The 23748-nt window shown below is 37.1% G+C and overlaps 1 protein-coding gene across 2 annotated transcripts in view; it reads left to right on the forward strand.

The window, feature by feature from the left end:
* The window catches only part of ascc3 (activating signal cointegrator 1 complex subunit 3), a 374033-nt gene that overhangs the window by 206058 nt on the left and 144227 nt on the right, over window positions 1-23748 (forward strand). For both annotated transcript variants that reach the window (XM_059982329.1, XM_059982330.1), the window contains exons 20-24: window positions 2840-3016; window positions 7946-8171; window positions 15448-15602; window positions 22761-22859; window positions 23462-23630. In XM_059982329.1, coding sequence (XP_059838312.1) covers window positions 2840-3016; window positions 7946-8171; window positions 15448-15602; window positions 22761-22859; window positions 23462-23630 — 826 coding nt within the window. The remainder of the gene's footprint in view (window positions 1-2839; window positions 3017-7945; window positions 8172-15447; window positions 15603-22760; window positions 22860-23461; window positions 23631-23748) is intronic.

Consider the following 23748-nt stretch of genomic DNA (forward strand, 5'->3'; position numbering starts at 1 on the left):
TTTGCGCTGAGTGCAAACCGCACTTCTACCGTCCTGACACGGCACAACTTGTCAAGGCCACCCGCCCTTTTGAACGACTGAGTGTTGACTTTAAGGGCCCCCTTCCCTCCACTGACTGCAATGTCTATTTTCTCTGTGTTATCGACAAGTACTCCCGGTTCCCCTTTGCCATCCCCTGCCCCGACACCACTGCCACGTCCGTCATAAAAGCCCTGCGCCAGCTCTTCACTCTGTTCGGGTATCCCTGCTATATCCACAGCAATAGAGGGTCCTCCTTTATGAGTGAGGAGCTGCGCCAGTACTTGCTAGCTAGGGGCATTGCTACCAGTCGGACCACGAGTTATAATCCCCGGGGTAATGGCCAGGTGGAGCGGGAGAATGCCACAGTGTGGAAGGCCACACTTTTAGCCCTTAAGTCAAAAGGGTTGCCGGTCTCTCGATGGCAGGAGGTCCTCCCTGAAGGCTCTCTGGTAACTATGAACCCTGCACCAGAGGTGACACCGTACTCACCAGGCCCTACACAGACTCCTCACGACACTTGTATACCGGGCGTTTCATACGCATTTATACCAGGCGCCTCGCACATGCGTGAGGGATCACCGGCGCCTAGTGGGCAGGAACAAGCGCAACCTCCGTCCCCTGTGCAATCACCAATGTCGCCGGCATCCGTGCGATCACAGCCGGTGCTACGTAGATCGCAGCGACAGATTCAACCACCTGATAGACTTGACTTGTAAGAAACTTCGCCACATGGGGACTCTTTCAAACAAGGGGGGGGGGGTGAATGTGGTGAACTATGTGCCTGTCTGGACACGCCCCCTGCTGACTGCTCCTGTGGCTCCTCCCACAGGCCCCTGTATAAAGGCGATCTGAGGCCTGACTCAGTCTCCAGGACATAGTATGATGGACACTCACTCCTGGTTCCTTCTTCCAGTCAATAAAAGCTGATATCTCGCCTTACGTCTCAGTGTGAGTTATTGTTGGTGCATCAAATCTATAGCCAGTAAAAAAGCCAAAGTTTTGCTGACAAAATATTGCCAATTAGTCGAAAATCATAACCCAGTTTATGTTGGTATTTAGACGGTATGGTAGTGTAGTGGTAAGACGCAATCACTTTACCGCACCATTGATCCCTGATCGGGGTTTGTATGCTCTCCCCAAGGCCACATGACTTTCCTCCAGTTGCTCCAGTTTCTTACCACATTTTAAAGTTAGGTCAGGTTTAGTGAATTGTGGGCAGGTTATGTTGGCAGTGCAAGTGTAGTAACACTTGCAGGCTTTCTACAGCACAATCCTTAGACTATGTTGGTCATTAACGCAAATAACACATTTTGCTGTATGTTTCAATGTACATGCAACAAATAACATTAATCTCATCTTTTTCCAATGACCACTAATAGCACAAAACCTGAGATTTAATCATCCATAATAATTCATAAAAATGTTTAGATATTTTTCTGGGACTAAGTTATTTCTAGAGAGCATGTTAATTTTTACAATAGCATGTTTGTTGTCTAATTCCATTGTTATGCAACTAAACACATTACAAGATTTTTCCCTAATTTTCAACTATTTAAAACTAAGTTTTAAATCACTATGTTCTGCATCAAAATCACTGCATTTCTGATTGATGGAGCATCAGTATAGCGAGTCTTATATGAATTTGTTTAAGAACATTGTAGTTTAATATTTCAATAGCTGCAGATGCAAAAAGGTTTTATGGTAATACAGTTTGTTAGAGAGCTCAATCGTGATAGCTGAAAGTAGAAAGATTATTCAATAAGTGGAATTTGTGATTCTGATTTCTCTTATATGTGCTACAATGAGATTGTTTAATCTTTGATAACAATAAATTCTTATTACTGGTTGCTCTGGTGACATCACTCAACGATCTATTTCACTCCTAAATGCTTCCTTATTGCCATCTCAGATTCCCTCCACTAAAGGTGCAGATTGCCCTCCATGTATGTGATCTCCAAAATATAGTAATTCTCCTGGATTACTCCAACAATGTCTCTTAACCCTATTTCTCTTACTACCATGACAAACAAAGGCAGCAGGGTACAGAGGAAGGCTGTTACCTGAAGATAACTTCCAATTCACCGACCTGATTTATTTGCCCTTCATTGTTGCCAGGTTGACATTCTGGAACTCTCACCTCAAAGGCATTGTGGGAATACTTTGATCAGTGGGTTTAAGAAGACAGCTCACCATCACCTCACTAAGAGGTGGGCAATAAATGTTGGCCTTTCGAATGATGCCCATATCCAGAAAAAATAAATGAATATAAGCTAAAATGTCATATGGCACTTCTATGTCACTTAGCACTTATTTAATAAGAGGTCCTGTTCATAATCACTTTTGGGCAGGTAACTTAAAACAGTTTGTTGCTGTGAGATATCTTTTATTGTGAGATCATACTACTAAACTAGCGTTATGTTGTAGACTCCAAGCATTGATGTTAGTGCTTTTAAGAACACTGAAGAGTAGAGTATTTTGTTTACTTGCTCGTTTTAAAAGGGAGCCATTCTGTTTACTGATCATTGCATTCCCTTTTGATATTCAGCAATATAAGCTTTAAGATTCTTCTTAACCCAGGGTCTGGATTTGGTCATGGGTTTGACCACATTATTGATCATCTGAATGTATTATATAAACTATATCTTTATGATGTTTGTACAAGAACATCTTTACAAAACTGTTGCAGAGAGACTTGTTTTGAGAATGTAATGGAGGCAGCATGTCTCATTTGATTTTAAGATTGAATCTTTGTTTTTAATGCTACTTGCTAAATCATATCCTAGTATTAAATGTACTGAATTTCTTTGTATTTTTGCAGGTAAGAGAGGAAGAGATGGAGGAGCTCGATCAACTACTTTGCAATTACTGTGAGCTGCCTGTTGCAGGTGGAGTAGAGAATGCCTATGGAAAAGTGAACATTCTTCTTCAAACCTACATTAGCCATGGCGAGCTGGACAGTTTTTCACTCATTTCTGACTCTGCATATGTTGCGCAGGTACGATCTAGGGTACAAATTAATTTCTCTCAGTAAGTATTGTAATGTGTAATTACATCATTTTTGAAGATTTCAAACCTTTGAGCTACATCTTCCAATTTTCAATTGAATAAGGAAGGAAGATATTTTGATTCTCACAAACAGAGTATTTGGAAAAAGATAAAAATTTCTTAAAATATGCCTTCAGTTATTTGTAGCAAAATTCAGTACCTTGTTAAAAATCTTAACAATGCAGTCTGTTCAGAGTTCTATGAGGCTTGTGAAAGAAAGAGGAAAAGAAAATGTGCAATGCTATCTAACCTTCATAAATTCTTTTGGAAAATACCACAATTTATTTATCATCGGATATTCGTTTTCAACATTTTCTCATGGACTCTTGATTGATTATCAACGAATGTTCATTAGCACTTATCTACAGGTATTGCTTTGGGTTGTTAACTTGCATCATTACCTCATAAATGACCACTTTTCATAAATTCAGAATGAATAAGTAAGTTAGCACGTCTGATTTTGTAAACCTGTTGTAAATAAGTTATATATTACCAGAGATTAATCAGTTCTCTGAGACCTTTTATCCCAAATTGCATGCTGGTGAAGAATTGTGGTTACTTGAAAGCATTTGTTTCAAGCTAGAAGGTGTTGACCTAAATCCCTTCCAGCTCCACATCTACTAAATATAGTAAAACAGTACCCACATTTATTAGATATCATCTGCATTTCAATTAACTATTTCACATTAGAAAAATTAAGTTGTAATGGTGTTCAATTTGAGGTTTCTATTTTTTTGAATAGTTGCCAAAATGCACAGTTTTATTCAAAGATTCAAAGTACATTTATTATCAAAAAAATGTAATTATACAACCTTGAGATTTCTTTCAATACAGGCAGCCACAAAGCAAGAAACTTGAAAGATCCCATTTCTAAAAAAAATTAAAGGCCAACACCCAAAGAGCAGAGAAAAACACAAAGCAATAGAAGCAAGCAACAGCACAACAGCATTCAGAACAAAACTGAGTCCAGAAAATGACGAAGAAATTCATTTGTTGTGCAAGGATTGAGGAGAGGCTGGAGACATGGGTGCTTCTCATTTGATAACTTAGGAAATATATTTAATGTATTAGTAAGAAAGAGGAAAACTTAGATGATAAAGTTGCATGTCATGACATGAAATAGTCAATGAAAAACAGAACCCTGAATACTTTTTAAAATCAGGAAAAATTGAAATACTTATCTAAATCAAGTAAAGGGATTAAATGATACTTGAAAAAAGCCAACATTATAGCTGTGAAAATCTGTAAGTCTATAAAGCTGATTTACAATAGTAGGAAACATTTTAAAACATATTTTAACATTATAGGTTTAAGTTGATATTAATTAAGCTGAAATAATGTGAAAATTATGCCTGAACTAATAAGTAGAAGTGGTAATTGAACCCAGCCCTGAACATCTGGATAGCTGGACAGTAAGGAATAAATTTTGTATGGTCCACACAGACCCTTTACATCAATATATCAAGTTCAGATCTGCAAACTTAGTATACCTACATTCTGAGCAAACTATTACTATGGTAGTTAGTGGGCCACAAATGCTAACAACTGGCACAATCTAACTACATTGGATACTTAACATTGTTTTCTTTCTAAATTAAATACGGTGTAATTCTGTTTTCTTTTCAGTACTGGCATCCCATCAAAACATGTCTACTTTATTACTTCCTCTGGGTTTATGCTGTCATTTAGTTTCTTTCTTGGGAACACTTCACTTTGTTCACGTACAGAAAGGAAGTTGAGCTGTTATATATTTCATGTCCTAGAAGGACCAGTAATAAAAGTACAACCTGATCTGTACAGTGTAAGATCTCTGCCTTGTATATCCAAAGAAAGTAAAGTATATTAAACTCTGACTGGTAGCTTTGATTTTTTTTCTTTTTCTGTTCATTAGTTAGTTCAACAAATTCTATGAATAATTTAAAACATACATATGTAATGCAATGTGCTTTTAAAATAAGTTTTTTTTCCACAAGCTTTATGCTGAATCCTTAAACTGAAGGTGAGAAGACCATGATAATGTAGAAATGAAGTAACAAATTACTGTTCCTTTCTTGGCCAAACACTGTATCTGTGTTCCTAATTATTAGAGCAAATAATTTGAAATGATAGGAAAACGGATAAAAGTGGAGGCCATCCCCAGGTAACAACCAAGTTTATTTTTATGGATATCCATCAATAAATGTTGTCTATTTAGTAAAGTACACAAAAAACACTCAATATAGTATAAAAATACTTTCTCAATATTGTAATGAATGGCATCAACAGTGTACAAGACTCAAAAATGAACAAGTACTTACAGCGGAGAGAGGAAGGAAATTAGTTCTACTGTTTATAGGAACAATTATACTACATGTACATAAATTGGGATTTTGAGTTTAATAATATGGGAATTAATTAATAGTTCAGAGTGTCCATAAATTAGGCATTTGCAACTTGGCGACAAGTTGTAATAGCTGTAATAGATTCCTTGCCCTAAGTAATTATTTACTTTTCTAAAAAATCTGTACAAGATTGCAGTATAGAAGCATAAATGAGCCATTCTCCATATTCAGCATCTTTTCTTTAAAAGACATTTTTAAAAATTTTTGGTTTATTTTAATTAAATGTTACTAATATCTAGTAACTAGTTATTTTTCCTAAAGGCAGTTGATCTAATATTTCATTTGTCCATTCACCAAAACATACAGCAGAAACTGTTTAATTTAACCACAATTGTAATTTACTGTAAATGATCAATAGGTCTGAGAAAAAGTCACTGTCCTAAAATGTTGACTCTGTTTTTCTCCTTATAGATGTTGTCTCGCCAGCTGAGTATTTTCTGAATTGTCTGTTTTTATATCAGTCTTACAGATTATATTGTTCATTGAAACTTGCACTGGGGTTGGTGGCTGATTGATGGGGAATGCTGCATTCGCAGATGTGCCATGTTTAGTTGACCTGCAATCAAATTCCTATCTACCTTTTACTCTTTAGACTGCTTCCTAAAACTGTAGCTTTGAATATGCTTTATATTAATTACCATGTAGTTTGGTGTCAAATTTGTCAATTTACAAAACAATCTGGTATGTTTTACATTATGATGGTATAAGTACTTGTAGTTATTATTCAGTGAAGACTAAGAAGTCATCCTAATCTTGTTCATCAAGTACACCTCAATTAATGGTTTATATTTGTTATAGCTTCCCTCCAAATAGTGAGTTCACATAAAAATTCTTAATTTGGTGTGACATACTTTGGACTATATTAAGATCTGCCAAGAGGATATATAGATGTAAGAATTACAGAATACATAAAAGATAACCTTTTCTTTCCAACAGCCAGGACAACTAAAGGTAGAACTCTTTAGGATTAGATGAATTTACCACATCTTAATTTGTAGCTTTAATGAGTTGCAACATTTCAAGGCCACATCCAAATATATTTTAAATCTGATAAGGATTTCTCGCTGCAGGATTATTTTCAGATTTTGCATTCTGGATTCCTCACATCTGGGGTCAAAACATTTCTGATCAACTCCTCTCTAACTCTTCCAACAATTAACTTGCATATGTGACTCTAGTTCTCAGTCTGTCTTGCTATGGATTAAATGGTGGTGGAAGCTTGAGGGCCCAAGTGATCTAATTCACATGTCCATATATAACCTGATTAGGCCTCTCAAAAATTTTATACATCTCCTCTAAAGCCCAATTAGTTGATCTGCTCATAACTATACCTCCAGTCATGTAACGTCCTTGCTAATTTTCTCTTCACAAGCTTTAATGCTATCATGTCCTTCCTATTGTATTACCAGAATTTAAAGTTCAAAATAAGTTAATTATCTAAGTATGTGTAAGTCACCATATACTACCCAGAGATACATTTTCTTGCAGGCATTCGCAGTGGAGTTAATTCTGATATATGCTGATAATCTTCATATATCTTGCTACATATCACCTGACATTCCCTATTTTCATCTCATCTTTTTTTCTATTCCAACTCTTATTTAAAAATTCCAACTCTTATTTTTGCCATTTCTAGAAAAGTAGGTTAAGTAAATACTTGACCCAAAATAATAGTTATGTATTTTGAAACTTCAAAAGTCCAAAGATTCTTTTAATATCAGAGAATGTATGCAGTATGCAATCTGAAATTCTTAATCTTCACAGACATCCCCAAAGTAAGAAACCCCATAGAATGAGTAATGGAAACACTGAAGCCCCCTCCCCCAAGCAGCAAAAGAAGCATCACCCCCACCATGCAAGCAACAGCAAAAGCCCAAAAAGAGATCTTTATCCAGAATCCATCAAAACCAGTCCATAACCCAGCATATCAGTATCTCAGACAGGCTCTCTCTCTCTCTCTCTCTCCAGTGAGGGAGAGGGAGTTCGCTCCTGCAACAGCAAGAGAGGAGACCAGCAACTCTGTTCCAATGTTCCAGTCTTCCACATCACTTGTAGTAATTTAACCCTTAATTAGACGCTATTTCAAGAATGTATTAAAGTGGTGCATGGAATTTAAACTTGGGAATTTTCCACAAGTTAAGCAATTAAATGGATCATTTTCACAAATGGAGAAGTGCAATAAGATTTGTGGATTTCTTAATTTCAGAAAGCATACTGCAAGACTTAATTAAATGTTGTTGATACAGGATATTAGGAGAGAATTTTCATTATACATTTTTATCTATATTGAAACAAGTTGACACAATCTTAACAGCACTGCAAATGCAATTTACAACTAAAAAAATATTAGTGTAGGTTTATAGTAAGAGAAATTTACATGGTATTTTAGTGAGTACTAATGTCAGTGCACATAATATTTAATTTTTACAAGTAAATGTATATTTTGTTATATATATTTCCAGCCATTTACTTGGTATGTTTTCTTACTGTGCTTGTAGAATGCAGCTCGAATTGTCCGGGCACTATTCGAAGTTTCACTAAGAAGGAGATGGCCTGCAATGACATACAAGCTGTTAAATTTGTGCAAGATAATTGACAGGAGATTATGGGGATGGTGCAATCCACTACGCCAGTTCTCAGTTTTGCCAGGTCATGTGCTCTCAAAGTTGGAGGAAAAGAAACTCACCATAGATAAGATGAAGGACATGCGCAAGGATGAAATAGGTAAACTTAAATGAACTTTTCATATTGGAGAATATTGGAAATAGCATTATTGAGACCCAATGCAGAGTGAGAGAAAAGAAATGACTCAAGGAAAACAATTAATCATGGTAAATGGTTAGTTTTTATTCTGGAGAATGATGGGAAGTGAATTTCCCTACGAGTCAAGGCTGCAGTCACTGCTTTATTGGATTTTTTAATAAATTGAATATGGTTGTGCAGAATAAAATTTCAGTATTTACACGTGACATCAAGCTCCGGTGTATTGCAGATGGCGGTAAGGTCAGTAATTGACTGAAAAAGGATTTGGGTTGAATGGCAGACTAGGAAGAAAGTATGCCACTAGAAATTTAAACAAGCATTTATTATGTTTTGTGAGAAGAAACCTGGAATTGTGTATACATAAACTTGAAAGTTAAGGAATGAGAAAAAAAATAAAGGATCTTAAGTAGAGGAATTAGAAAACAAAAGATGAGAGATTACATTGAATCTTCAAAGTTCAAAGTAAATTTATTATCAAAGTACTGTTACGAACCCCGTAACTAGGTCACTTACCAGCAAAGATAGAGAGATCCATTGAAGTCTGATGGTACTATTTTTAACAGTATTTATTAGTAAAAATACACAAAAATAATATCAATGCAAACATACAGATAATATATGTCGTCAATACTAAATCTAAAAGTGCAGGTATATTAATAATCAATAACAAACAGCTCTATCGTTGTCTAGGGGATAATGTATTGTCCGATGGAAATATAAAAGTCACTCAGTTCATGCAGGCTGCAGCCTTTTGTTGGAGAGAGAGAGAGATTTGGAAAAAACTTGCCGGCGTTCCTTTTTTATGATTTCGATCCGTCGGAGTCTCGTTGGTGTGGCTGTTCACTTGTGGCCTCTCCTTTAGCTAAACCGTTCTTCCGTGATGAGCCCGCTACCCTGGCAAGGGAGGACACACAAGGGCCCTCACCGGCGTTCGCTATAAAGCGCTGTCACTGGCTTTCCAGCGTTTCTCCTGGTGCATCTGATGGGGTTGTTCCCCAGACCCTCTTTTATCCTTACTCACTGGGTCTCAGATGTCAATCAGGTTAGGATGATGCAATCCCTCAACTAGCCCACTCTGGTCATCCCCTGAGGGCTTCAATGAATAGTACAGTACTCAATACACAATTCGGTCTCCAAGAGATAGTGGCAGTCATCAATGGTTCCGACCCGCATTTGTTAGGAGGCCTTCCCCCTACCTTGTGTATTCTGTGTTGTCTATGGCAACTGCTGGGGCTGTGATCCGGCGTCTCGCTCTCTCTCATTATTGCCATGATGTGTATCTCTCTCATTTCCTGGGTCCCAGACCGGACTTAATAGCAATCTTGCGATTCTCACAAAGGAGACTTTGTACCCTTCGGCCCCTCAGAGTTGTGGCACATTCGTAACAGTACGTACAGTCAGTGACCACTTTATTAGGTACATCTTAATGCAAATATCTAATCTGTTAAACAAGTGGCAGTAACTCAATGCATAAAAACAGGCAGACATGGTCAAGAGGTTCAGTTGTTCAGACCAAACATCAGAAAGGGGAAGAAATGTGATCTTAGTGATTCTAACTATGCAATGCTTGTGGGTGCCAGATGGGGTGATTTGAGTACTCCAAAAATTAGACATAAGACATTGGAGCAGAATTAGCCTATTTGGCCCATCAAGCCTGCTGTGCTGTTCAATCATGGCTCATCCTTTTATCCCCTCCTCAACCCCATTCACCAGACTTTAGTTGTCCAGTCAAGAACCTGTTAATCTCTGCCTTAAATTGCTGAGCTCCTGGGATTTTCACGCATAATAGTCTCAGAGAATGGTGCAAAAATCAAAAAAATTACATCAAATGAGCTGCAGAGAGGTCAGAGAAGATTGGCTAGACTCATTCAAGCTGACAGGAACACAACTGTAACTCAAATAGCCACTCGTTACTACAGTGATATGCAGAAGAGCATCTCTGAATATACGTCACGTCAAACCTTGAAGTGGATAGGCTGCAGAAGCTGAAGACCATGAACATTAATTCACTGGCAAATTTATTAGTTACAGGGGGTACCTAGTAAAGTGGCCACTGATTGTATATGTCATCAAACACTACCCTGAGATTCATTTTCTGTAGTCATTCACAGTACAGCAAAGAAGTACAATAGAATCAATGAAAAATGACACATAAACACAGGCTTGCAAATTGTGCAAATAGAAAAAGAAGTAATATTAATAATGTATATATAAAACTGAAAACTTGAGTTGCAGAGTCCTTGAAAGTGACTTCAGAGCTTGTGTTCAGCGATCAGTTCAGTGTTGTAGTGAATGAAGATCTCCACGCTGATTCAGGAGCCTGATAGTTGAAGATAATAACTGTTCCTGAACTTAGTGTTATGGGACCTAAGACTGATTTTAGCAACAAGAAGCGAGTATGGCCAGGATACTGTGGGTTTTGATGATGGATGCTGCTTTCTTGTGTTAGCACTCCTTGTAGATATGTCCAGTGGTGGGGAGGGCTCGTCCTGTGACAAACTGGGCTGTATCCACGACTTTTTACAGGTTTTTCTATTCTTGGGTATTGTGTTTACATACCAGACTGAGATGCAACCAGTCAGTATACTCCATTGTGCTTCTATAGGAGTATGTTTCAGTTTTAGATAACATGTGGAATTTGTGCAACCCTTGAAGAAATTAGGTATGCTGCCATGCTTTATGTAAAATGACATTTACTTGTTGGTCACACAAAATGCTGGTGGAACACAGCAGGCCAGACAGCATCTATAGGAGAAGCACTGTCGACGTTTCGGGCTGAGACCCTTAGTCCTGACGAGGGGTCTCAGCCCGAAACATCGACAGTGCTTCTCCTATAGATGCTGCCTGGCCTGCTGTGTTCCACCAGCATTTTGTGTGTGTTGCCTGAATTTCCAGCATCTGCAGATTTCCTCCTGTTTGCTCTTTACTTGCTGGTCTCTCTGATATGATAACTCCCAGGAATTTAAAGTTACTCATCTTCATCACCTCTGATTCTCTACTGAGCACTGGCTTTCTTCCTCTTGTAGTGAATAATCAGTTCTTTGGTTTTTGCTGATGTTGAGTGAGAGGCGGTGGTTGTGGCACCACTCAACCAGATTCTTAGTCTCCCTCCTCTATGCCAATTTGGTTCGGCCATCAGCCATCAGCAAACAGCTAAATCTGAAATCTGATGGCTAACTATAGTCAGCAAACTCTAGAAAAAATGTAAAGGTCCTCCAAGCTGTTCGCCAAACTTCGCCAGCTTGGTATCAGCTCATCCCTCTGCAATTGGACCTTGGATTTTCTGACTAACAGACCCCAATCTGTTAAGTTAGACAACCTCTCTTCCTCCACTCTCACCTTGAACACCAGCGTGCCTCAAGGCTGTGTGCTGAGCCCTCTTCTGTACTCCCTTTTCACCTATGACTGCATTCCTGAACATGGTTCTAACTCCATAATCAAGTTCACAGACAACATCACGGTGATTGGCCTGATCAGAGGGGACGACGTGACAGCCTACAGGAATGAGGTCCAGCTCCTGGCTGCGTGGTGTGCCAACAACAACCTGGCCCTTGACACCCCGAAAACCAAGGAGATCATTGTGGACTTCAGGCATGCTAGGAGCCATACTCACATTCCCATCTACATCAATGGAGCTGTAGTGGAGCATGTATCAAGCTTCAAATTCCTTGGTGTCCACATTTCCGAGGAACTCACCTGGTGCTTGATCTCCTCCATCCTGATCAAAAAGGCACAACAGCACCTTTATTTCCTGCAGAGCATCAAGAAAGCTCACCTCTGTCCCTGGATATTGATGGACTTTTACTGCTGTACCATTGAGAGCATACTCACCAGCTACATCTCAGTGTGGTATGACAATTGTCCCGTATTGGACCGCAAAGCACTCTAGCGTGTAGTGAAGACTGCCCGGCAGATTATCGGCACCCAATTGCCCACCATGGAGAACATCTACCATAAACGCTGCCTGTGCAGGGTGAAAAGTATTATCAAGGATGCATCTCACCCTAACCATGGATTTCTTGCTCTCCTCCCATCCGGTAGGCGCTACAGGAGCCTCCATTCCCACACCAGCAGGCGCAGGAAGAGCTTCTTCCCTGAAGCTGTGACCCTGCTGAACCTCACATCACAGCGCTAAGCAGCATTGCACCCATATTGTACTGTCTCAGTACGTTATATTTGTGTGCTGTAGCACTTCCTTTTTATTCACAGTTATTTTGTAAATAAAACTTTTCTTGTTGGATGCTAACTGCATTTCATTTGGCTTTGTATCTGTACTTGGCACAATAACAATAAAGTTGAATCTAATCTAATCTAATCTAATGGTATAGAAAAGTGAGAGATTTCAGCTACAAGATTAGACTGGAGATTATATCTTTATAAATAGGGAGAAGTTATTCCTGATAAGATATTTCAAGTGCCAGAGCATGCAACTTTAACATGAAGGACAAAAGATACATGAAAGATGTGGAGAACAATCTTTTTACACAGTATGATTTCCAACAGTGCCTTGAAGTAAGATAGGAACACAGCTAGTCATGGCTTTACAAGGAGAATGGAATACGTACAGAATAAGCTATAGGACAACATAGTAAGATTGGTGAAATAAGCCTAATTAGACTGCTTTATAGGGAACAAACATTTCATTAGAGAAATGCCTCCTTTATTGTGCAGCATAGAAGTACCTTTGTATGTGCACATTATCTTTTCAGTTGTCCATCTAAATGCTCCTTAAATGTCATGAAAGTACCTAAAGCAATTATCACCTTATTTAGTGCATTCCAGAGCAATTAAATGGTTCCAGAACTGCACGTAATAGGTTCATTTTTGTTATCACAAAATTTAGTTTTATCTCCAAAATCGGACATTATAATCTACATATTATTTATTTATAACAAAAAACTTTACTAATATCAATCCCCTATTATGTCTCATAATGTATCTGGATTATATCCCTTTATTACACTTTAGTCTTCATTCTTCAGCAACTTAAGTATTCAAATTACCATTGTGTCTTTCATATTATGTGCTTCTTGCTGCATAGATATCTTATAAGATGCTCTAGCAACTGTTTTGTCAATCCAACAAAAAATAGCTAATGCATTATATTAGTCAACCTTCCTTGGCACTTTATCAAAATGCTCAGTAACAGACTGTTACCCTTTAACAAATCATGGCTTGCAGTCCCTCATTAACCCATACCCTCTTAAGGTGAAAATTAATTTATATTTTTCACAACAACATTAGAATAATTAGTTTGTAAATGCTAGAAATCCTGTATTATTTGCAATTTGATGATTCTATGGCACCACTTTTATTTTGAGAGGTTATCTTGTTAGCTTCAGTGATGCTCTAAGGCTTCATTATTGTAACTAGCTCAATCAGGTATATTGGTATAATGGAGAAAGATCCTGCATTACAGTAGTTGGTGGCAAGTAAGATGGGAATTCTAAAATAATAAAATAATTTTTGGATTGGACCAAAACTAGTTATTTTGAAAACCAATTTTTTTCATAACAACCGAAGGACACAATTAAACATATTGCACAGAGATAACAAAAATAATGTTTTGATATTGAGGATAAATAATGCTTGCAAAATATCTTAACTCTGTATGCAGTGTTATCCAAATATGACAGCTTTGTAAGGTGTAGTTTCTCAAACTTTGTCTGATTGGAACTGAATTTGCAGTCAGTCTTGAACTGCCTGCTTGTGCCATTAATCCAGCACAAAAGATAGCACTTAAATTGTATGGTTCTCACAAGATGCACCCACTGTAAAGTGGCAGTTCTGATCTCAGTGACTAGGCTGAAAGTCTTTCACTCAAATTTTGAGGGAAGTGAGAAGAGCCAAAATGAGCTCTGCCCTTAAATGTAAAAGGAAAAAAATTCAATAGTCCACTTCCTTTAAACAGCTCTCGAAACATTATAATGGTCTTCTCAAATTCCTTAAGATTTACTTTGAAGTAAATTTATACAGTATCTTCATTGTTTAAAATGTTGCTTGGTTTTTCAAATTCTAGGCTCTTTATGAATAGACTCAGATTTATCTGGGTTATATGGTAAAGCTGAAAGTAACAGACTTCACAGGGTGAGCTTATTTGCACTGGAAAAAGTGAACTATCATTTTAAACCTCCTTTTGATTCTTAAGGAACTTTATATTTCTACCATTTTACTTGTAAGTCTAGTAAGACTTATGACTTTCGGCTGTTGTTTAAATATACATCAATTTATTCAAAAATACTACAACATTTTCATTGTTAATTTGCTTAGGCTCCTTGCTTATGTTATACTGCAAGAAGTAGATTTTCACTTTTCTGCCCAGGGAATTGGGGGCCTGTTGGATTGTCATTTTTCCATTGCTTGCACAATTTAAGAGTATATTCTTTGGTAAATATATTCATTTAACCCAACCCTTCCTGTTTGGCCATTTGAGTATTGTAAATTGACCCAATGAATGCAAGATATGTTCAAACCAATCTTAACATGTAAAGGTCTTTTGCAGCCAGTTAAAAATAGATTTTTGACAGATGCTCCTAATCCAGAACGTGATGGGAGCCTTAGAAGGTAAAAGACAAATAATTTTCAATTGATTTATAACAAATTTAGGGTACATTTGGAAAAATTACAAGTAATAGGAAGACTAAGGAAATAATGCACTGAAATGGTGCTTGGTTTGTACAGAAAGCTCATGTAGGCCTAAAACTGATAGAGCCTGCATCTGCTGGCAGCCTGGAGGTTACATGAGCATTTTCTAGTACCTTTTGTGAGATGCATAAGCCAATGAACACTGAAATTTTAGTAGATACCAGATGCTTTTAACCTGATGCCTTGGTTTATTTTTGTAGTGTCATGAGTCTATTTGCCTGAGATTTTACAAATAGTAGTTTGTTTATTTTTTGATGGAAGTACTGTTGAGGCTAGATTTATTCGTCTTTAACCTTCCAGCTAAACAAATATGGTTAAAAAAAACTTACTTGAAAATTTCAGATTTAAGGTTTCTTGGAGCAAAACAAAATCTTTTACTGTAAAACAAAGTCCTACATTTTTTTGTTTTTAAATATTCCAGGAATGAGATTGCATTTTAAAAAGCAGTATAAGTAATACAAGAAGCTGGGTCATAGAAAAACAAATTACATGGAAACATTAAGGATAGCCATTAGATTAGATTATTTGCTATCAAAACCTGTCCAGTGTTTTTAAAAGCATTTGTTTAATCAAATTTTGTTTTATTGTGTAGGTCACATGCTGCATCATGTTAACATTGGATTAAAGGTGAAGCAATGTGTTCATGAAATTCCTTCCATATCAATGGAAACAACCATCCAGCCCATCACTCGAACTGTTCTTCGAGTTCGCCTGACAATCAATCCTGACTTCAAATGGCATGACCAGGTAAAAATAAACTAGGTCCAGAACAATGGGATAACATGCAAAGATTAGCTGCAGAAAGCATAGCTGATTTTCTTTCAGGTTTTCAACAGAATTTTTTTTAACATTTGCAACTCCAAAATAAAGCTCAAGATTGGAAAAAAAGGGTAGCAAAAAGTTTGATGTAATTTTTTAAAGTTTGTTTTGCAAAACTTATCTGCAGATCATTTATGTAAAATAGAAGTTTCTGTTTTGAAGTTTTATCCATCTCTTCTCCAGTGTTGAGAAACTGATTAGATATCGGCTTCCTTGGAGTAGATAAAGTGAGTTTTACAAGATTTTTAAATCTGGTAATGGTGAAGGAAGGAGGTGAAAGTGACAACATAGGGTGACAATATTTGAGGTGAATACTGGTGAATTTTGATTAAGGTTGTTTTAAACTCAGATCAAGGTCAATCTAGTCATCGAAATTGCAAAACTGAATTTGAAAGCAGATGTAAAGAAAAGAAGCTGTTGAAAGCCAAGTTGAGGAGATGTGCAATATTGTTTTATACGAATATTGAATAACGAAAATAAATAAAACACAAGAAATTCTGCAGATACTAGAAGTCAAAAGCAACGCACACAAAATGCTGGAGGAACAAAGCAGCAGCCATGCAATTTAATAAACAGTCAATATTTCAGGCCAAGACCCTTCTTCAGGATTGGAAAGGAAGGGGAAAGATGGCAGAATAAAAAGTGGGGAGGGGGAGGAGATAGCTAGAAGATGATAGGTAAAGTCAAGAGGGTGGAAAAAGTAAAGGGCTGGAGAAGAAGGAATCTGATAGAAGAGCAGAAAGAGAAGGTAGAGCACCCGTGGGAGGTGATAGGCAGGTAAGAAGAAGTACAAGCCCAGAATGGGGAATAAAATAAAAGGAAGAGGGAGGAAAAAGTGTTCTTACCAGAAAGAAAAAACCTGATGTTCATTCCATCGGGTTGGAGACTGCCCAGTCAAATATATTGCTCTTCCACCCTGACAGTGGCCTCATAGTTGCGCAAGAGGAGGCCATGGACTGATATGTTGAAATGGAAATGGGGAGAGGAATTAAAATGCTTGGCCACTGGGAAATTCTACTTTTGGTGGCTGGAGTGGAAGTGTTCAACAAAGCGGACCTCCAGTGCAGATGAGGTCACATCAGGAGCACTGGATACAATAGATGGTCCCACAGATCTGCTGGTGAAGTGTTCTCTCACCTAGAAGGACTGTTTGGGGCTGAAATGAAGAAGAGTCAGGAAGTGAATGAACAGAAGTCACACTTTGGCAACTCGCCAGGATAAATCCCAGGAGAGAGATTAGTGGAGAGGGGTGAATGGACAAGGAAATAACAGAGGGAATGATCCTCCAGAGAGTGGGAGGGAAGGTAAAGATATGCTTGATGGTAGGATCGTTTTGGAGACGGTAAAAGTTGCAGAGATTGATGTGTTAGATGAGAAGACTCAAGGAGTGGTGGATAAAGACAAGAGGAACTTTATTCCTGTTAAGACAGCAGGAAGAAGGGGTGAACACTGATTTTGGAAAATGAATGAGATGCAGATAAGAGCAGCATCAATAGTGGAAGAAGGGAAACACCATTGTTTGAAGAAGGAGGGCATCCCTGTCCTGGAAAAGCAGACAGCATCCTGGGAACAGATGTGACAGAGGTGAAGGAACTCAGAAAAGGGAATAGCATTTTTATAGGAGACAGGGTGGGAAGAGGTATAGAAAAGCTAGCTGTGGGAATCGGTAGGTTTCCAAAACATGTTGGTGGATAGCTTATTTCCAGAATTGGAGACAGATTGAGAAAAGGGAGGGAGGTGTCAGAAATGGACCAAGTGTATTTAAAGGCCAGTTGATGTTGGAGGCAAAGTTGATGAAATTGACAAGCTTAGCATGGGTGCACATAAAAATAAAATCAAATTATCACAATTGAAGCAGGACAAACTTCAAGATGTAGTATCATCTTTGTGAACTGAAGTTAACAAAGGACAATTGCATAAATACTACCGCTATCTTGTTCATGTTGTTCAGCTCAATATTTAATTTCAGACCAAACAAAAGATGATTTTGGCTAGTGAAAAATTTAGGGCTCCTTGCTAAATGAGTGATATGATGAAAAGTGAAATGTAAGGCAAGAATTATACGGTTAGAATAAATCACAAAATGGATGAAGTGTCTGGGCCACTTACAATGTAGCTACAACAATTCGTTACTCAATCATTCAATCACTCAGACACTCAATCATTCCTGAGATATTAAATAAATTGAATAGACATTGTGTTTCTGGCTGCAAAATCTTCCTCGCTTTCAGTACATAGATGGGAAAGTTCCCTGTTATGTTTCAATCATTGGCTCCATGAGCTGTATGCCATTACCTCGCCTCCCACCCAAGTTACTCCAGTTGCTTATACCATTCACAGCTTCCTGCTTGATGTATCTTCTAAATTCTGAGCACCAATTTTCTATAGCTATAATGAGTTCAGAAAGGTATATTAGTGTGTGGTAGGGCAGGTTTGGAAAATAGGAAAAGAGACACAGCACGTTCAGGTGATAGAGTAGAACTCTGTTAAAGGAAATGCAAGCTTTCATCTGGTATTCACTTGAGGTGGAATTGGGCTGTATCTAACACACAAGCTTCATTTTGTTGCTGGGAAGATTTGTATATTTCAAATTCACCTTCTGTGATATGGTTTGGGAAATGAAGAAAATTCCTGTCAATTCTGTTATCCATTTGGGACTATTCAACGTGCATGTGTCATCTCTGGTCATTTAAGTAATAGCAAGTAATTTGGATTCATGCCTTTCTCTTTAAAATGTAATATTACTAACACCTTAAAGTAAATATGTACATTTTTGATAGTGAACTAAAATAAAGGATTTCTTAAAGTTTGAAAACTGCATTATGTTACGTACCCCGTAACTGGGTGTCTGACCAGCAGAGAAAGAAGAATCTGTTGAAGTCTGGTGGTACCAAACTAAATGTGTTTATTAGTAAACTACACAATACAATATCAAAAATGCAAATATACATATAAAACAAGTTAGCAATAATAAACCTAAAAATGTAGGAATAATAATAATAAATAATAAACAAGCTCTATCGATGTCTGGGGGTAAATGAATTGTCATAGGAAAGTATAGAGTTCAGTTCATAAATGCTGAAGTAGTTATGGTTGTTGTATTGAAATCGTTTGGGGGGGGGAGAGCGAGAGAGAGAGAGTGAGCAAGCAAGATGTAACAGCTACAGCAGCCAAACCTTCCGTTGCTTTCTTAATCCGTCGTAACATTGTGGCCATTCAGTTATGACCCCTCTAGTCTTCAGCAAGACCGTTCTTCTGTGGTGGACTCGTCACTCTGACATGAGTGGATACACACACAAGTCCCCACCGGCTTTACTGACTGATCTCCTGGTTTGGTCTCTGAAGCCCCCACCTTTCTGTGGGTTCCCAACACTCACTCAGTGTCCACTGGTGTGTCTGAAGGCTGTCTCTCCAGACCTGTCTTTTATCCCCACTCACGGGATCTCAGCTATCCATCAACTCTGAATGACCATGTCCATCAAATCAGGCCACTCCTGCTGTCTCCTAAGGAATGTTGATGAGCAAAGTGCAGTCCTTGTAGTAGAAGGTAAATAATCCAGGAAGAGTCATAATACAGTAAATCAACAGTCTCTCTCCCCCTCTTATCTGTAGCAGATGTTCTTGCCTTTATGTTGCCTTTTGTTCTTGCCTTTATATTCTTTATCTCTCTCTCATGAGCAGCGTAACAACAGCAGTAGTTCATAGTTCTCGGGGGGGGGGGTGGGAATGGTTAACTCTGCACCCCATTGTCCATCACTCATAACAATTAAAATTTCACATATTTTTTGTAAATTGTTATCTAAAGTTATATGTATTGAATTCAAGCAAGCATAACTGAAGAAGTTAGTAATTATATACTTCATGACTTGTAGACTAACTGTAATAATGATATTAATAACTTACAAAAACTGATAGCAATGATCCATTCTTTATGCTGTTGTTTTTTGTAATCCTTATTTCCCAAGCTGTTCAAAATTCCCTGTGTATTCAATATGAATTGTAATGTTTTTAAAAATAAGATCATTATAGACAAAAATAGAGTGGAATTTCTTCTAAGCATTGCCTTCTGAAAATACTACAGCAATATTATGGATAATCCCTTGTGTGCTCCAAGTGTTTGCTGCCTTTCTTCTGAAACATAGTATGATAAAACCCAATACAGTGTTGTCAGTGAACACAGTGTGATCCATACCATTTGTTTGATAGGGAAAGTTGTTTGGATGGTGTCTTGAAATACTTGTTAAAAAGGTATATACAATCAGAATATTTAAAAGCACTTCAGATAATTCATTCTGTTTTAGAGTGCAGTGACTTATTTTTCATATCAAAATTATTCTCCAATGGATATGCATACACAAAAAAAATAGCAGCAAAGTATCAAGTGTATGCTTCCCTTGGTGTTTTATGACTTCATAGTTTTGATTGTAAATAGATAATTGTGTTGGATGGATGATTTTCCCAAGTAAAATTTAAGTCAAAGGTGTGGCAGTAATGCCATTCTGATTCTAATAGCACATTATTGCTGTTTTTGAGGTTCTATATCAGTAATGGGTGCTTACATAATTCTCAAGTCCAGTATGTCTCATGAAGCAGTATTGCAGTAAATACCTACTTTCAATCATCCATACTATACAATTTTATAGCCATTGCCATATATTATCTAGTACTCATTCTCAAGTTTGCTGTACCTTTACAGTATATTAACAATTCAGTATTTTACCTGAGAACAGACAAAATTGAAGTAGAAGGAAGCCATACAGCCCATCAAATTACTTCTAACAATGAATTCATATATAAACTTCTGCTATTAACTCCATATTCTTGCCTATTCCCATTCTCCTTTTTTGAAAAGCTACAGACATGGAAAATCTAAAATAAAAATAGAAAATGCTAGAAAAACAGCAGCATCAAAACAATGAACTTACTGTTTCAAATCAAAGACTATTTATCAAAGCTACTATTCCTTAATTCTTTCACTGTTCCAAAATCTACTGCTCTCGGTCTTAAATGAACTCACTGACTGAGCATCCACAACTTTTCATAGAGGAGAACTCCATTGAAAAATTTCTAGGCTTCAGATTAATACTGTACTAAAAGTATTAGTGCAAACCAGTAATCAGGTCTTTCAGTCAAACTGGTAATCATATTGCAGAGGATGAATGACATTGCCAAAGTTTATTCAAACTCATAGAAACTTTATGAGTGTAAGGCAGAAGAAATTAGAACTGTTATTAATATTAATATTTAACTACTGAAAAGAAGAGCCTGTAGAGAGTTTATATCAATAGTCATAATGGAAATTCCAAAAAGTCCTAATATAACTACAGAATTGGTCAGAATGCTGTAGTGTTTTCAGGTGGGTACTGTCCTTGAGCTATTTCTGATACAGTGAGGATTTTTTTTCTTTTACAAAGAGGCACAACATTTGTACTTGTTGATATATATGTGCTCACTTGCTGAAATCTTAGAGACTTGTCAACTCAGCAAGGGTGCTTCGCAATGGATATAGTAAACATTGGCCATAAAAACTGAGGATGGATGTGCATGCAATGGAAAAAATAGAAAGGAATTTGAGGGTTTATTTTTTGGTATCAATGATTGCTGGATTGAAAGCTTGTATTATCAAATTTAATTAAGATCATATGTCATTAACATTCTGAACTTGACTGTAAAGAGAATGTTTACATACCATGTGCATGTTGAAGGAAGCAAATACTTCCCACAATGATGAGGTTTGGTTTTGAATTGTTATAGATAGAGCAAGTTATCGAAATATTTTTAAATCGATATGGTTGGTCAAGACTGCCAATTTTCACATCAGTAATTTCTGTATGTAAGCAAAAGTGAGAAAAGTCTGAAAATTGCATTGTTAAAAATATTTAACAATATAACGGTGATTAATCTTAATAATTTCTTGAGTAGTTTCCAAGCTGTGCCAGTAACAGTTGTTTAGAGGTTGTTTCTTTGTCCAAGATCTGTCTATTGCATTTCTTCATTTAATCAGTCAGTTTCTGCCATATTAAACAGTGGTCTTCCACTGGTTGTTTCTCGGGTACAATTTGACTAAATGAATAAAGGATCAATGGATTTCTTCTGAGTAACAGAAACCATTGGTTTCAACCCTATCTTGCTTGAGCCAACACAGTAACAATGCAATGCAAATAAAGATTCAGCAGAGGGAGTGCTGAGTTCATGTAAAGATACGTGAAATTATCTGGTTTCTTGTGCATAGTTGTGGATATTTTATGTTCCAACTAAAAAGAAGTGGAAGGGTTTAATTAGAATTGCATTCTAGAAATCGTTCATTTTCTTTTATTATTGAAGAACATGTGCATTGTGAAAGGGCTGTTAAAATAGCTATGTACAGACAATGGAAAATAACATAGTCATCTGATTGAAAGGCCAGAATCAATAAGATGCTTGAAAAGTTTAAAATTGGCACAGATTTAAATAATAACAGTGAACATTATTGGTTGAGATGCTGCATCAGGATTAAGAGTGAAGAGGGAAGATAGCCCATGTAAAGAGGATGGGAGGAGTGAGCCAGGGGACATCATATATTGGTGGATAGAAGGTAAGGGTTATCTGAAACGGGAAAGTGCTGTGTTCATACTGCTGGGTTGTAGATTGCAAAGGCAGAATATGAGATTTTATCAATTGAGTCTCATCCAGGTTTTGTATAAGCAATCCAAGATCTATTTTAAAAATACTGAGCAAAGTCATGTGGTTTCTGTATATCAGATTATTTCTGCCAGCTACCTTCTCTTTGATGAAAATTAAGAATTTTTTCACTTCCAGATTCTAGTTGCCCCCTTTCTTTAAGAACAGTTGATATTTTTAAATGGCTTTCCAAAGGGAATTGGATAAAAATAAGAGGGAAAACAAAACATAGGAGAATTGGAAAGGAGTCAGGAAAGGAGAATAACTGGATTACACTTTGGATGAGGTGATGCAGATTCTGTGGCTGAATGACCTCATTCTTTGCTGTGTTATTGTTGTGACTATAATATTCCAGTATCATTTTCTTAAAGTGACTTTAAGTTGCATTGGAGGCTGGGAAAGAATTAATAATATTTGTCTTCACAGACTCATGGATCTGTAGGTGAACCTTGGTGGATTTGGGTGGAAGATCCTGTGAATGACCACATATATCATTCAGAGTACTTCCTTCTCCAAAAGAAACAGGTGAGATTTAACCACACTGTTAATACAATACTGACATTTTCCTCATTGCTGCTGATTTTGTGGTTTGTGGTTGCTGGCACAGTAAAACAGAGTGATGTGTTGCTTCGGCTACTGGAATACATTTCCTAAAATTGTTCATTTAACCAGTATTTGTTTACTATTTTACAGTGATCATAGAGAGTTATTTAATTTTCATTACACTGTGTGTGCAAATATGTTACAAAGCTGTTGAGCAAGATGTGATACTGAAATAGAAATGTTTGGCAATTGCATATTTCATTCATGTTCATCACAATGCACAACTTGCCATTGTTTTCAAAGCAATATAATTGAATACTCTTAATTTTAAATATAAATTTATTAAATAATAGTAATGAAAGTACAGTATCACTTGCAAGATTATAAGAACAAGTATTACCTTAAAAGGAAAAAAATATATTTTGGGAGTAATCATGCATATTCTTCATTTGAGGGATTTCGAATTGCATTTGTTTCAGTTTGTATGAAACAGTTGTTAAATATCCAGTTGCAATTTTTTATAAAGTATCTTGGAGGAAATTTTAAAAACTCCTTCAGTGCTTTGTTTTTTATGTTGATTGTAGGTTTTGTCTAAAGAACCGCAACTGTTGGTATTTACCATTCCGATATTTGAGCCGTTGCCCTCTCAGTACTACATCCGGGCTGTGTCTGATCGGTGGCTGGGAGCAGAGGCTGTGTGCATAATTAATTTTCAATATCTGATTCTGCCAGAGAGGCATCCTCCTCACACTGGTAATGTAACAATGAAGCATTTATTTATATATTACTGAGACATAGCAGTTGCCACTCTAGGTAGCTCTGTAATTTGTGCAATGCACTGCTGGACAGTGCAAACAAGGTCCTGAGTTTG

The sequence above is a fragment of the Hypanus sabinus genome, chromosome 10 (assembly GCF_030144855.1).
Source record: "Hypanus sabinus isolate sHypSab1 chromosome 10, sHypSab1.hap1, whole genome shotgun sequence".
Lineage (NCBI taxonomy): Eukaryota > Metazoa > Chordata > Chondrichthyes > Myliobatiformes > Dasyatidae > Hypanus > Hypanus sabinus.